Source organism: Sebastes fasciatus, chromosome 9 (genome assembly GCF_043250625.1).
Source record: "Sebastes fasciatus isolate fSebFas1 chromosome 9, fSebFas1.pri, whole genome shotgun sequence".
Lineage (NCBI taxonomy): Eukaryota > Metazoa > Chordata > Actinopteri > Perciformes > Sebastidae > Sebastes > Sebastes fasciatus.
The window spans coordinates 20,328,610-20,344,527 of record NC_133803.1 but is presented as its reverse complement, the minus strand read 5'-3'; the positions used below and the strand labels follow the sequence as shown (position 1 = coordinate 20,344,527).

Sequence of the window (15,918 nt, the reverse complement as noted above, 5' to 3'; positions counted from 1 at the left end):
GTATCGGTGTCAGTGCATCCCTACCAGCCACGTAACTATCCATTCATGAAATTAAATCGCACACTTTAGGATCCCCCTTACCCCGGGAATATGCACGGACATTAAGAGTGGCATTTAACAGTGTAAAAGGTAATATATCGGCCGATTAATCGACTTTTTCCTGCACCAAACTATCGTTATTATATTGGTCTTTAAAAATCCACGGTTGACCTCTATTTTTAAATTCTTCACAAGAAAAAACAACAGATAAGAGACACCAAATACCTGAGTCCTCAATTTGAGGACAATCCACTTGAGGCAGCTGATCCCTCCCCACCTGAGTGGCACTCCTGTGTGCATCTGCAATCAGTCAAAAGAGGCTAAAATGGACACTCCACAAACCGCGGCTGCACCTGGATTTCTGTTTGTATAAAACACCAACTTTGAATAAGCTTTAGTGAAAGCTGAATACTTTAAAGCATCTCTCACTCTGAGTGTAAAAAGAACTAGGTAGCTCCCTGTAGCTGCCCCAGCACCCACACTTATCTCGTGGGGATCTCAGTCCTAAAATTCATGTCAACAGAACATCAAGCATTTCTGCTGCAGAGCTCTGGCACTGTCTCAGTGATCTATGCAAAGGAGATAAACTGTGTCCAGACTGGATTAGTATTGCAGGACAATCAATGTTGGTTACGTTATTTAGTGCATTCCAAGTCAGTGATTTTAATGAACGATATGGGCTCATAAAGTAGTACTTTATTACTCTCGTAAATTAGTGAAGAAGCATATCTTTCCGGTCAGACTCCAGAGTAAACCTGCTGCCAAAAGCGTTTGTAATTTATGAATTAAATATTGATCTGGATGGTAGTAGACTCAGAAAGAGGATAAGAGGATGTGTCTGTGCGGGACACGCAATATGTAATAATCACAAATAATCTTGATCTTCACAAGACCTGAACTCACTGAAATGCACCAATAAAAGTCCACCCTGCTCGAGTTTTCTGGTAGCAATAAATGCCATTCAGAGAGGGCTTTTGCAGTAAAACGCTTGCAACCCTGGAGCAACTGACCACCTGATTTAAAATCGCAATCAGCATATAAAGTTTTCACTACACAAGTGAAACACCGGCTTAGACAACAACAAAGATGTGAACACTGAACAACTTTTGATCAAGTCGATGCTTTCATACTGTATTCATACTTAGTCATACACAATCACACCTCAATCTATACACAGTCATGTACAACACATACACACACTGAAATATGCTTACACACATGTACTCTGTTGGCTTTATCCTGATTCTGTTCTACCAACTCATTTGTTTGGCTGTTTTAATCTAGATTTAAAAGCCTACGGGGGGGGGGGCTGCAAATTAGCTTCAGCCAGACAAATAAAGAATAAATAAATAAATAAACTTGTAACCCCACAAAATAATGTAATTAGCTAATTACATGCTACATTACTATTGTAAGTAGTAAGCTAGTTAGCCAGACATGCTAATGTTTGCAGCTTATATTGGGGAAAACACTTTTTAATCCATTCCTTACACTTTTGCTCGTGTGTTTTTCGTTTTTGTAAAAGTGGGAACATGGTATTTGTTACGAATTATCTACAAAACAGTCCTCTAACATAGCCTGGGTACAGACAGGTTTCTCACTCGCCAATATAAATGTTGTAACCTTTCAGTATAATTGTGCAGGTTGAAGGTTGACGTATGCAGATAGGTGAAGCACCAATTAGGTGTTCTGCACATGCAAACCAAGAACAGGCTTTGGAAAATAGCGTTGACAGTCTACACTATCACAATAGAACTGGAATTTCTTTAAGGGGGCACCAAACTATTACCTTGCACAGAAGCTGGCTTTTCACAATATCTCCAGATCACACGGGAATTACAGGATCACAAGATCAAAATCTATCTAGTCAGTCTTTGAGTAATGCGTTTTGACCAATCAGCGCCCTGTGAGGAGCTACTGGCAGCTACGGGCGTGGTTTAGGTTTGTTTGACGACAAGAAGAGGCGACTTAGCGTAGATGCTACAATACAAACAGTTATATCAGAACTGAACGGCACTGAAGGCTTTTCTCAATAGAAAAGATGTTTTTTGATTTACCAACTGGCTCCGCTCGTGGTCCGCTGATTGGTTGAAGTTACCTGTGATAGACGGACATAGACAGATGGTTCATCCAATCACCTGCCAAGTATTTTGTGAAAGTGCCTGCCCTTTTCCAAACAGTTTCCAATCTCAGATGGTTCTGTGAAACAAACCATCTGGCATGCCAGGTTAACCAAACTACGCCCAAACAAATAAACCAAACTAACCACAGGGCAGAATATGTAATACATCTGCGAAGACCACCTCATGCTACGCTCAGAGCATTTAATCACACTGGCATATGGCTATCAAGTTTTATATGACAGCAGAGAGAGGGCAATGAGTGAGCAATGGTGGAAAGTGTGTGGGAGTCAGCGTGTGAGCAGCGCGTGGTGGGCCGGGGTTATAAGGTCTTTTCTACACTGTCATTGCTGTGTCCACGCACTCAGCAGCACACACACACATGCACGGCTGCTGGATTAGATATATCAGATAGATATATTGATGCTGCATGTGTGGGGGAATGTTAAATGCCTCTGTTGAAATGGTTGCTCTAGTGTTGTGCATGTGATCCAGAGAAGTTGCAGCCCTCCTACAGTCCCTGGCTTCTCTGTGCTCCCTAGGCAAGTAAAATTACCCCCATACATCTTGTGACTGTGACATATTGATTGTGAGCTCAAGGAGAGGCTATCATCTCATCTGTGGTGCAGTTGTCTTCTCTGGTCAGTTAAAGTGTGTTGGGCTATTTTTTGACACGACATTGTTAAAATATACAGCTGGTCTGATTAAATTTCGATCCTGTCATTAAAACTTGTTATTCAAATTCTGAACGATTGGCTGAATTTAAGCATTGACGGTCTTTGTGAACAAGCAGAAAAGAAAAATAGAGAAAGAGTTCAGTGTCAGAGAGAGAGAGTTTGGATAAAACACAAGTTTCCGTTCCATAAACACACATTAACTTGCATATGGACACTTCACACACTCGCATGCACACACACACACAAGCTTCACACTGTTCTCGTGCATGACTGCCGGCTCTCTCCCAGACCCCGCTGACTAACGCTTCTCTTTTTCAGGAGTTCTAAGCCCCGTCTCTGGGCAGACGCCATCACTTCCGCCCCTTCCACCTGTCAGGTGCCCTTGCCTGCTTTAATGGCGGCGGCGGAGAGGGCAGGCGGCTGTGGGGGTGGGGGTGAACGCTGGACGAGCTGCTGGATCCTGTCCCTGCCTCCGTGTGCCAGGCCTGCATCACAGTTCATTTCACAGCCTCCTCTCTCCTCCGCTGCGCTCAGCCAAGCCTCTCAGCAGGTGTCTCTCTGCAGAAGAGTTCTGCCACTACACACACTTACTGCCGCATCTCTTTGCTCAAACTCAGAATGGCAAGCACTCGCTTCCACACCACGACTAAAGACCTCGGTATTCAGAGGGGCTTGGAGAAATTTTCCTGAGATCTTTCCACCAAATTCCATGGAGCTTTTTACAGTGAAAAACTACAACCAGTACTTCCATTTATTGCTTAAATTAAAGATTGATATCTTACAGTGCTGTGAGCACAAGCCAGTCATTATAATCCGCTGTCTGAAAGCCACTAATTATTTTTAAATTAGCCATCATGCATCAAGCTTGAAATAATAATAATACTTACTTCAGCTGAGCTTGTTGAAAAATGATTAAAAAACAAGCATGTGCTGGTGTGAAAAACAGCAGAGGTTGAGGTATCTGACTATTTCTACTTTTTCCACCTGTACCGGCTTGTACGTATTTCACACCAGCTGCAGTCACTTCTTAAAAGACGAAGGTGTCTCGGTATAACTGCTTTGAAGATAAAGGTTTGCACTGAGTACTGTCATCAAAAAGCTATCAACAAAGGCACAGCTGGACTTCTGCTGCTTTTTAACTTCACTTTTTGAAGATAATACACAGGAGGCTGGATTACTGCCAGGCACTGAAATATGAGGGAAATTTTTAAACTTGCGTCAGAAAATAAAATGATCTTATATGTTAGTACTGCAAGTACATAGTTTTATTATCTCAAAATCATAAAAGAATGACAGTTGAGATATGCTGAGCACTATATCAAGATGGTTACAGTTTTTTACAATTGCTTTTCATGTTTGGCCACATGTTCTCGTCCACATCCAATAATCATCCCAACTCATCACATACTGACGATTTGTCAAACCCTTCGGCGTCACTTTTCGATCGCAGTAAACACGTGCTTAATGTTCTGAATTAAACAAAAACACGTGCTTAGGTTTAGGCTGCAAAACCACTTAGTTATGTTTGGGAAAAAACAACATGGTTGGCCTTACAGTAAAATAACTACGTTTGTAAAGTGAAAATGTGACTTAACGTTGTGAACACAGGACACGTATGAACAGCTGACTGTAAAGTGAAAGTGAAACGTAACGCACAGGACACGAACAGTGGTCTTCTGGATGAAAGCCTTTTGTTTGTTGGACCCATCCACCTCCCCTCCCGCTCACCCTGTGTGTCTCTTTCGCTCATTATCATATGTCACCACAGCACTTTCCATGTGCATTTACTGTTGCCGCGGATCGGTTTACATTGTAGTTGATGGAAAGCCTGGTGCGTCTCCTACCGCCGCTCAAGGGCGCCTTGTGCGGCATCGAACGCCAACGACCGTGACAAACCGTCGGTATATGACACTTTGGGAATGAGAACGGGCTGCCACATCACATCTCATGTTGTCTCTCGCTATGCAGCCTTGGATAAAAACTATTGGTATGCCTTGTGCACCCTGGCAGTCTATTTTACACAACTTAGAGTAAATCAGCTATTTCTCAATGTTTCAATGATCTGTTCATCCAAAGATGCCTATCAGCTGTTTCAATATAGCTTTTGTGCTGCTGTTGTTGCAGAAGTAGAGGCTCTATATTGTATTCAAGGTCTTGAACATTAGGTTTTCATTTCTGGCATGCTGTGTTTGTAAATAGGACAAGAAAGATTCATCATTTTGGTTTTGGATAAGCTTGTATGTTACGAAAATGTATGCATTTTAAAAACATGTTAATTGACTGCATATTCTGTGAAAACAACATGAATTGGACCCCAACAGCCTGATGTTGTGCTAATTGTGTTTCGAGATTTGAAAATGTGACTACAGATTGGACAAAAGGATTTTAGCGATAATAAAAAACTGTAATATAAATGTCTATCCTTTTTGTGCACACTTATGTCAATGTTTGTGTTAATTTCTATATTATTTTAGCACCACGGATTAACTAAGGATTAATTGTGGACCATAATGCTGATTGCTGTGCTACTACAGTTGTGCTAATGTTTTCCTTTTCTGTAAAAAAGTGTGATTATGTGATGACAAAGTGCGAGACATAGGGGATGTCAACGCTGTGACAAGACCACTATTACTTCCTCCTCTCACTCCTGGCTCTGAAAGTGTGAATAACACAATTACATTTTCTGCTGATGAATGGAGACAAAATGTAATTAAAGAAAACAGGAGGCCATTTAAGGCGATATATAACCACATCCTATTTATCATATAGGCTGCTAGACAAGGACGCCAGATAAATCCCAGAACTGTTGGTTTAACATGTGTATTCTGTTGCCAGTTATCAAGGTTGCTTCTAAACATTACTATTGTGTGGTTAGTGATGACACTGGATTGCTGTGGAATAACAGAAAAATCACAGCACAAATTTATGTATAAATCAACTTTTCTATAGATGCAGAATTCTATTAGGCCTTTTCCTTGTTTTTATGTTTTTATGTTCCGTCTGTATACTACATTTCTGTCCTGCTGTTGCTTGTGGATGCGGTTACCAAGGTAACATCTCTAGTGGCCTGCAATTTGAGAGTATGGTGCCCCTAATGTTGGCTCCATGTTACCATAGCAAATGTCTCTGTTCTCCAGCACACACTGTATAAGGGAGCTTAGCGGGCTAACGCTCCTCAGCGCAGCAAACACTACGACAGTTAATTACTGTAGGGCTTATGGAAAAATCAATATTGTGACATGGTTCAAGACATTCTCAATCAAATTTATTCACCTCATCCTGCTCTTTTTGTCTGTTTGATTTTCACTCTTACAAATATAATATGCAAATGAACTATTATTAATAGTAGTAATAGTGCTACTTAAGACAATACTATTATTAAAGCAAGCTACACGATAGCAGCAGCATTACCAAAACGCCATCAAATAAAATAAATAAAACATATTACATCCAATATGCCAGCATTTCATAACATTTTAAAGCACCACCACCAAAAAGCTAAATCATCGCAGCACTTTAAATAGAATACCCACTGTGCACAAGCCCAACTACACAAGAAGAGCAAAGGAAGTGTATGCATTATACATAGTGCAACGAGTGCATTACATTTATATCCCCACGTACTCTCCTGAAGAGATGACTAAACAAGAAAGCTTGAGCACATGCACATATTCTTGGTTGAGACTGGAAGCAGTTGGTTTTTCAAAAGAAAGTCTACAGTATTTCACAGCGATTTCACATATTTAAAATGCAAAAACTGGACATTAATTCTAATCTAAAATATTTAAAAGGTACAGAAATATTAGCTCTCTGCATTATGCTACATTATCTAATTCTAGTAGTATAAGATAAGCTTGTGTTCATTTTGCCGTTAACATTTTGTCTATAAATCGCATGTACACTTGCATCTAAAAGGTTTTGCACTGACAAAACTGTTTAGAGGTCACAAGTCTAATTAAAGCAGCAAAGACCAAAGTATTACAAATTCAACTGTTTGTATACATTCATGAAAATCTCATTAAAAAAGAAGTATGACTGTTAGAGGATGCATGAATTAAGCAAATTCTGCCCTTAAAAAGAGCATGTAAATTTGCATTGCCCTTTTGAAACATAACATGAACTCTATATTCACTGTAGTGCAAAGTGAATGCTGTGGCTCCAGGTAAAGCAAACACAGGAAGCAAACACTGTAGATAAATATATCATTCTTATGGGGCACGGCTGTCACTTTAATTGAGACGTTGACTATTGCATATTCAAGTCTGTGCTGCACTAGGCTGCGATAGCCAATCGTGGATGCTGCGCGCTGCCATTGGCTGAGCTACGGAGAGAGCCGTGTACTGTGCTGTGAGGGGCGGGGAGGGGTGCTCTCCATCTCCTCTGCGCTCTCCCATTCAACCTCTGTAGTCAGCAGAACGAGAGGCTGAGCAGAGCTACACAGCATCCTCGGCTACAGCATCCTGCAGATGACTCTGCTCCGTGGAGGAGAGAGAGAGGGGAAAAAAGGACAAGTGCTGGAGAGAAAAAGGTAGATCCACTGATGAAGAGAGACTGAAAGAAGAAGAGGAGCGCAGAAGGAGTAAGAGTCGGAAATGAAAGGAATTGAGTAAACATCGCTGCCTGCCTGAGGACCACTGCAGCTGTACTAAATCTGGGGCTGTCAGGCCAACCCTCAGCGAGGCAGTGAGTGAGAGAGGCAAGGGAGCAGAGGAGAAAAAGAAGTGATTTAAAGAGCTGATCTCATCACTCTGGACAGGCAGGGATGGGAACCCCGAGAGCCGCGCCGTCAGCAGATCAAACTTCACACAGGAAAAGTGCCTTCGGATCACCAGTCTCTTCAGAGGAGTGAAGAAAAGGGGCAAAAAAGAGAGTTGTCCTGTTAGTTCCCGAAAGGTGAAACCTCGTACAGGAACTCTGACTACTACAGCACTGAGTACAGCTCAAGTCTCTGCTGTCCCCCCTAGATCCTCCCTCACACCTGCCTGCTCCTGGTGAATGTCTTCTCTGCATGCAATCCCACTGCTCGGCAGTTGAACACACTCATGGTCGATGCCAAGGGAAGGAACATGAAATGTCTGACTTTCTTCTTAATGCTTCCCGAGTCAGTGAAAAGCAAGTCGAGTAAAAGCTCCAAGAAAGGGAATGCCAGTGGCAGCTCCAAGCTGCCCCCTGTCTGTTATGAGATAATCACCCTGAGGAGCAAGAAGAAGAAGAAGATGGCAGCGGATATTTTTCCCACCAAAAAGCCGGCAACCACCACCACCACCACCACCACAGTGCAACACTACCAGCAGCAGAACCTCAACAACAACAACACCATACAGAACTGTAACTGGCAAGGACTCTACTCCACTATAAGAGAAAGGTAGGTACATAAACAGGAACCATTACTGCTTCTCCCAACAGGACACTCAGGGAAGAAGAATCTGAGATTTTAATTATAAATTTCTCATAAAGTTAAAAGACGCATGTTCCACTGCATTTTAATTGCCAGTTTTCTGAACAGAACCTCCATTAAATCTAAAAATGTATCCCAAAACACTCATGTAAGGTAATTGCTCTTGTATACTGAGGTCAGTGTGTGTTTGTGTGGGTGTGGGTGTGAATATGGGTGGGTGTTCCCTCTGCCCTGCCCTTAATCTGCTGGGGGTATCTCTGTTTACACCCTCTCCTGCTCCTGCAGACTTTGCCGCTTTGACATAACAGAGGGCGGACAGGCACCGGGTGCGTTTGATATGCACAACAGGCTGAAGCTGCTCTGCACTAAAAGCTAAATATTTACCTTGGCCTATCAGTAAAAGACCCCAGCTGTCCAGAGCAAAATGTGTGCTTTCAACCTGGCTTTGTTGTCTCTCCAGAAATTCATGGGGCTGTTTACCCACCCCTGTGACATATTCCACTATTCAATAATATATGAACGCAGCTTTATTGTTGGTCCCATTCTTTCACAGCGGGGATTTTCCATTTGGTTCATTGTCTTGTTTTTATGTAGATATTAAAAGTTTAAGTGTGTTTTAGTAATACTTTTAAATCAATGAAATGTCTTTAGTCTTACCTGAAGTAATTAGGACACTTTACATAATCTTACAACAGAGTAAAGCTTAATATACTGTACATGTAATTTACTATTTTTGCGTCAACTTCTGTCAAAGACTAATTAGTATGAGTTTTATTATTCACATAAAATACATATAAACGGGTTTATGTGCATTGATCCTCCTTTAATTTCACCCTTATATCTCCAAGTTATGCTTTTTCTCCTCTTATCTTTTCTCCTAAAACAAATGTGCAGGGTAAAATATGTCAAATTCATTTTCTACTGTTTTTTCTTCTCCCTTTTTAGAAATTCAGTAATGTTCAACAATGAGCTGATGGCAGATGTTCACTTTGTGGTGGGTCAGCCTGGAAGGACCCAGCGGCTGCCAGGACACAGAGTAAGAATTTCATCAACCAGTAAAGTCACGGTAGCGGGGAGGAAATTAGCAAACGAGCAATCAACCAGCCCGGCCCAGTGTTGTTCATATCATATCAGCGTAAAAAATAATCTTCCTCACTGCCAGCGGTAATGGAAGTGAAATCCTTTGTGCTCCACTCTGACTTCCGCACCATGTGTCTTTTCTAGACAGTCCTCAATTATTTATGTAAATGAGGCTGACGGGTAGAGGAGCGAAGGAGGAAGGGATATCCTCTTCAGCAGTCATCTCACACAGAATGGATCGCCTTTGTCTCTGATTTAGCTCAGCTTTTCACACACAGCCCTGCAATTACTCAACTTTTAATCAAACACATCCAACGGCACACAGTTACTATGATAAGATGCATTCAACTCTCACATTATCCCACATCCCAGAAATACTTTTGTACTCATTTACTTGATTAGCTTTTGAATTTTGGGTTGACAGTACAATGAATCTACTATAAATAGCCATTGTTATTATAATTGGGCCCATATTCTTCCTGTTTATGCCAGCTGCAACATGCAGGTCGACATGCTCCTTTGTTTAGTCCGCCCTCTGACCTCATTGCTTTTTCCAAGATGTTCACATAAATGATGAAGGTTTATAGTTGCCTAGACCATGTGCCTCATCTAAAAGCACATCATTACGTCTACTCTATTTGAATATGATTATAACATTTCACATAAAATCCGGTAAGTGATTTTGCAGCCATGAATTTGGCTCGGCTATCCATTCGACATCCACCCTGTCAGATGAGCCCTGCATGGGTCATCTTTTTTCCTCTTTATATGGGACCCACATGTATTATCTATGATTGGTAGCTGCAGTGCACTTCTTTAGTGCATTTATAGAAAGCAATTATGGCAGGACATAGAGGATGACGTGACTGCACTTTATGCTGAGACATTACGCCAATGGGATATAATGACGTTCACCGCAGCAATCTTTATTGTGTCCATTTGGCAGGAACTCAGATATGCATTATGATTTAATTCACAAAGTTATATCCTTACAAGATGGAGGATGCTGCTTGCAGCTAAAAGCGGTAATTTATGTGAACATCTGTAAAAATACAATAGGTCAAGAGGTGGGACTAATCTTATTCTAATATGCAGTATTTATATACTCGTCCTTCAGTGAATTCCAGTATATAACAACAACGGCATTGTTATCAAAAACCCTTATTTGCAAGTTTTTTTTTTAGATTGGGTTCACTGCAATTTTAAGAGAAAGTCTGTGTGCCTTTTTTGAGAAAATTTATACCACCCACGTACCCACCTACACATACTTGTGTTGCACACACAGCACAGACATGCACATACTAAAACATGAATGTACTTCAATATAATAATTCAGAGCCTTGTATACAGTGCTTATCACTGGAATGATTAGCCTTGTGTTGCATCTGATTTTATCATAAGTTCAGACAAGTCATTAATTTCAGTAAATTGAACTTTTGCTGCACTCTGTTCAGTTGTGTTATTAGGATTTCCTGTTTTTTGGTGGGGGGTTTTATCAGATGCAATCTTGTTCATTAGAAATCTGCCTCTCTGTCCTCAGGGGAAATAGTAACTGGCTGAGCTCTGCTCATTATGTGAGAAACTCAACAGGTTCAGTCAGTGATTAGAATTGAGGCATTGTTCAATATCCACTAAGAGATTTATGTTTTTATGGAAAGAGTAAGCGCTACATGTGAACTAATTGGATTTAGTACAATTCCCATTTCAAATAATCTTTCTCTCCATTAACCGAGTGTTAAAACATGTCATGTGGTTTCCAGTGAAATCACAGATGAACTACGGCATGTTTTCATTTCTCTTTTCACTCTGTCACTCTGTTTTCTCTTCTTCTTCCAACAGTACGTTTTGGCTGTGGGCAGCTCAGTGTTCCACGCCATGTTTTATGGTGAACTGGCTGAGAACAACGATGAAATTCATATTCCAGATGTGGAACCAGCTGCATTTCTGGCAATGCTGAAGTAAGGATTCTCCTCTATCTTAACTCTTCAACACAGAGTACTTCCTTCAACTGGCCCTGTTCTTGAGTGTTTTCTGTGTCATCTTTATGTACATAACTGCTATTGCAATGTAATGTTGGTGGAAAAAAGCATGGTTTGATGAAACTAGACTAGCACATCTTGGACAAAGCTGTTTCGCTTTTACCCCACCAGACAAAAATCACACCATCCATCCTCCTTGCTGTTCCTCCATCATGTTTATTTCTGAGTTTTGTTTGCTGTGTCCTAGAGCCAGAGCTAAAGTAGGTAGGTGACGAGGATGTGGGAGGAATACTATTTTGTTGGTCCATTTGATTAGTTTGTGCAGTGATTTCACTCTGTTCTCATTTAATTGTTTTCCAATCTGGATATGAATAGATGCAGCAATGCTATTGCTTACACTACTGTAATATCAGTCCGCTTCAAATTAAGTTATTGCATGTTTACACTATGTCTTATTGCATGTCATTTCTCTGGTATATGATCTGTTGTCTGTAAAGCTGACAAAGTCAAATTTTTATCCCAACAGGTACATTTATTGTGACGAGATTGACCTGAGCGCTGACACAGTGTTGGCCACTCTTTATGCTGCCAAGAAGTACATTGTCCCTCACCTGGCACGTGCCTGCGTCAACTTCCTGGAGACCAGCCTGAGTGCCAAGAATGCCTGCGTGTTACTTTCCCAGAGCTGCCTGTTCGAGGAGCCAGACCTGACACAGCGCTGCTGGGAGGTGATTGATGCCCAGGCCGAGCTGGCGTTACGCTCGGAGGGCTTCTGTGACATCGACACCCAGACCCTGGAGAGTATCCTACAGCGAGAGACACTCAATGCTAAAGAGATAGTGGTCTTCGAGGCGGCGCTCAGCTGGGCTGAGGCTGAGTGCCAGAGACAGGACCTCACCTTGTCGACTGACAACAGGCGCAAGGTTTTGGGCAAGGCCATGTATCTGATACGCATCCCTACGATGGCTCTGGATGATTTTGCCAATGGAGCGGCCCAATCGGGCGTGTTGACGCTTAATGAGACCAATGACATCTTCCTGTGGTACACAGCAGCCAAGAAGCCTGAGCTGGAGTTCGTCAGCATGCCTAGGAAGGGCCTGACACCTCAGCGCTGCCACAGATTCCAGTCCTGTGCCTACCGAAGCAATCAGTGGCGCTATCGGGGCCGCTGTGACAGCATACAGTTTGCAGTGGATAAAAGAGTTTTTATCGCTGGGTTTGGACTGTATGGATCTAGCTGTGGCTCAGCAGAGTACAGTGCCAAGATTGAGTTGAAACGTCAAGGAGTACTGCTGGGACAAAACCTCAGCAAATACTTCTCTGATGGTTCCAGCAACACCTTCCCGGTATGTTTTGAGTATCCAGTCCAAATCGAGCCCGATACCTTCTACACTGCCAGTGTGGTTCTGGATGGGAACGAGCTCAGCTACTTCGGACAGGAAGGCATGACAGAGGTGCAGTGTGGGAAAGTGACATTTCAGTTCCAGTGCTCCTCGGACAGCACTAACGGCACCGGGGTACAAGGGGGACAGATTCCTGAGCTCATCTTTTACGCTTGACAACCCCCGTATCCACATTTGACTGGTTTCTCAGTGCACTTATGGAAAATGGAAAAATTATCACTTTGTGCATAGTGTCACTTTCTGGTATTTATTTTTTTCACTATTGTGCGGGAAAAAAATCTAATTTCAGACCTGTGATGGGGTGTCGTGTGGTTTTGATTTCAGCAATTGGTCCACTTGAGTAGGACCAGATAGATGTCTCAAGATGTTGGACTGTCCAAATACGTGGATGAACAAAAGTCCTAAAAGATTAAAAATACCTTGCACTAGATGTGCATGTATATATGCATATATGTAAATTCTGAAATGTATATGATGCCACAATTGTGGCCAATGCGGGCCACAAAGATATCTTATATGATGAATATGCTACAGTATGTTTATTATTTCTATGCTTGCATAGAATGCACATATATAGCAGCAATACTTCACATCCTATATTCTTCAGTGAGCATTTCATGTCATGACTCAGTCTGGACCATCAGCATTATAATGGAAGTGAAAATAGGCTGTATGATACTCAATACCAACATAAAATTTCATTAGGCATTTGTATTTGAGTGGTTTCTATTGAATCTGCAGCTTTTGGATACTTTGACTCCAGTAACGGGGCACTTAGAGATGGTTTTAGGGGTCTTAGCTTAGGGGGCACTAGATATAATGAGACACATAACTCATACATCATCTCTCTCTCTCTCTCTCTGTAGCATGTCGCTCTGCACCTACACTCATCTCAGTCACTCTAGTGAGGTTTCATTTAGATCAGTGTTATTATGTTTACAATGAAATTTTACTTAAAGTGATCACCATTCACCACTACATGGTAGAGTGAAAGATTTCTTCGGTTTAATCTGCCTGCATTGCAATACTTACAGCATGGGCAGAACTGTTCCATTTCAGCTAATGTGTACTACTAATTGTTCTGGCGCCTTGGTTTTGTTTACAGCAAAAAAAAGATCAATGATTGATTCAGTGTTAGAAACTGTTTATCTTATGGACTTTTACTTCTCTTTGTTAAAAACTCTGAACTGCTGAGCACTCCCTCCCAATGTGACCCTACAGTATCAGTATTTGCATACTGTCTATGCTACAGAATTGCACTGATGTTGGTTTGTAATCGAATATGTTTTGTTTTACTTGTTCTTTTTAATGAGGCAGACTCTTTTGGTTTACTGTGCTACTGAATATTTTTTTTCTGGTGTAGGATAAACATCCACAGGCTTGTCTGCCGATGACAATGGATGGGCAAACTGGTGTTCATGTCCTGTGTTTACGTGCTACAGTGCTGGGAGACCAACGAATGTGTATGATTGTTGATGATGCAAATAAACAAAACAAGTGGTACATATTGGTTGTTCATCCCATCTGTAAAAAGAGATTGCTGCATAGTTTGTTTGAAATTAGGATGGGGACAGATGATGCCCTTCGGCACTGCAGCGATTCACAATGCCAAGGAGAGCTGTCTGTTGATTGATGATCGCTGTCTTCATGCCACTTATACACCCTGCTTTTTGTCTGTCAAACTCCAACTCTATCCTGCACCACACTGAACTACACAACAGTACACCTCCTCCTCCTTAATATAAATTTGAATAGGCTACAACTCTAAAGTAAGGCTTTTTGATGATCACGGTCTGAAGACATTGACGGCATAGCAAACACTCTCTACAATCTTGAATTTTTACAGACTGCGGTCATAAAGAATGTCTCCTTGATACAGCCATCATATGTTTTAAGAGATAGAGAGAGAATGATATTACAATCTTGAACGCCTAAAAGCCCTTAAATGTTGAATTCCCAGCATACCACATTGTTTGACCCATGGTCGATCTTGGTGTGTCTGTCTGCTGATAAAAACAAAGGACAGCAAGTCTTAGGAGAGGATTTCTACTCCTGTTCATAACTCTCTCTGTGGAGATGAATGGTGCCTTCAAATGAAACATGTGAGCTTGTGTTTACAACACGGGAAGTCGTGTACCCGAAATGCTTGGTGTTCAAGTGGTTAAGTCTTGAGAACACCGCTGCTAAGCAATGGCAATATTAACGTTACTGTTGGCGTCTAGAAGGCACAGAGGCTAACAATTTAGCAAGCCAGCAAGTGGGTAACATAATTTAGGAAATGCAAAGGCATAATGACAGAGGAAAAAGATGAGGCCGTTGGGAATATCAACATTTTCCTCAGACATATTATACAATTACGAAGAATTACAATATACGACTAAATTACAATATATTCACTTATTATGTACGGAAAAATGTACTTCCAAGGCCTCCACCATTTCTGACAACGTCAACAAGCACGTCACAAGACGTGAACTCAGAGCTTTCAGAAACGTTCTACTTATGAGGTCGTGAAAACCACAAGAGGGTGGCGTTCATATGGACTCTTCTCGTGAACACGGTAGACACGACCCCATTTGAAGGCACCAGAAGTTAAAAGTTCCAATCACAGATACACTTGCTCAAGCACTGACAAAACAATGGATTAACAAAGAAACTTCATAGATTTTTGAGTTTACTTCCTCTGAGCACCTGATACAGTATGCTGCAAAACTCAAAAATAGGACAAGTATCTCTTCATATCATATATCATATCATAAATCATATCTATCGTGAACTGGTAATCAACTCCTGGGAGCTTATGGCAGGTACTTGATTACCAAGGCAGTCAATAACGCCGAGACCAAGTTTGACATCGCCAATGAGCATGAAGCCCTTGATGAATTGAGCTCAATGTGTTGGGGCACTCGGTGCTTCAGTGAGATTTTTCATGATTGTGGCGCTAATGTTGTAAGCAAGATCATTAATTGCGCTGGAGGCGGCGGGGCACTAGAATGTGCCAGACGTCAGAAACAGGCCTGTTTTCAACAGAGACACGCATAGTTTCATTTTGCAAACGTAGCTAGTCTGTGGCAGCAAAATCACGTCACGTCTGGAGCAAAAACACAATACCTTTCCTTATTTTGTTTTTCCTAGAACAAATGCCACTGAAGCCTATAGACCTGGTATTTTTTTTGTGTGTTGGTCACAGTTAACTCAGAGGGCAGGCTGAGTACTGGCAGA

At 41.6% G+C, this 15,918-nt stretch overlaps 1 protein-coding gene and 1 long non-coding RNA gene across 13 annotated transcripts in view; one reads left to right on the top strand and one right to left on the bottom strand.

Moving 5' to 3' along the window:
* Window positions 1–15,918, bottom strand: part of LOC141774164 (uncharacterized) — a 188,862-nt gene that overhangs the window by 112,691 nt on the left and 60,253 nt on the right. The gene's annotated exons all lie outside the window — the stretch shown is intronic.
* Window positions 7,205–14,203, top strand: btbd3b (BTB (POZ) domain containing 3b). The gene is made up of 4 exons (XM_074646547.1): window positions 7,205–8,201; window positions 9,180–9,270; window positions 11,154–11,272; window positions 11,820–14,203. The coding sequence occupies exons 1-4, from the start codon at window positions 7,879–7,881 to the stop codon at window positions 12,850–12,852; spliced, it is 1,566 nt and encodes a 521-aa protein (XP_074502648.1). The 5' UTR covers window positions 7,205–7,878; the 3' UTR covers window positions 12,853–14,203.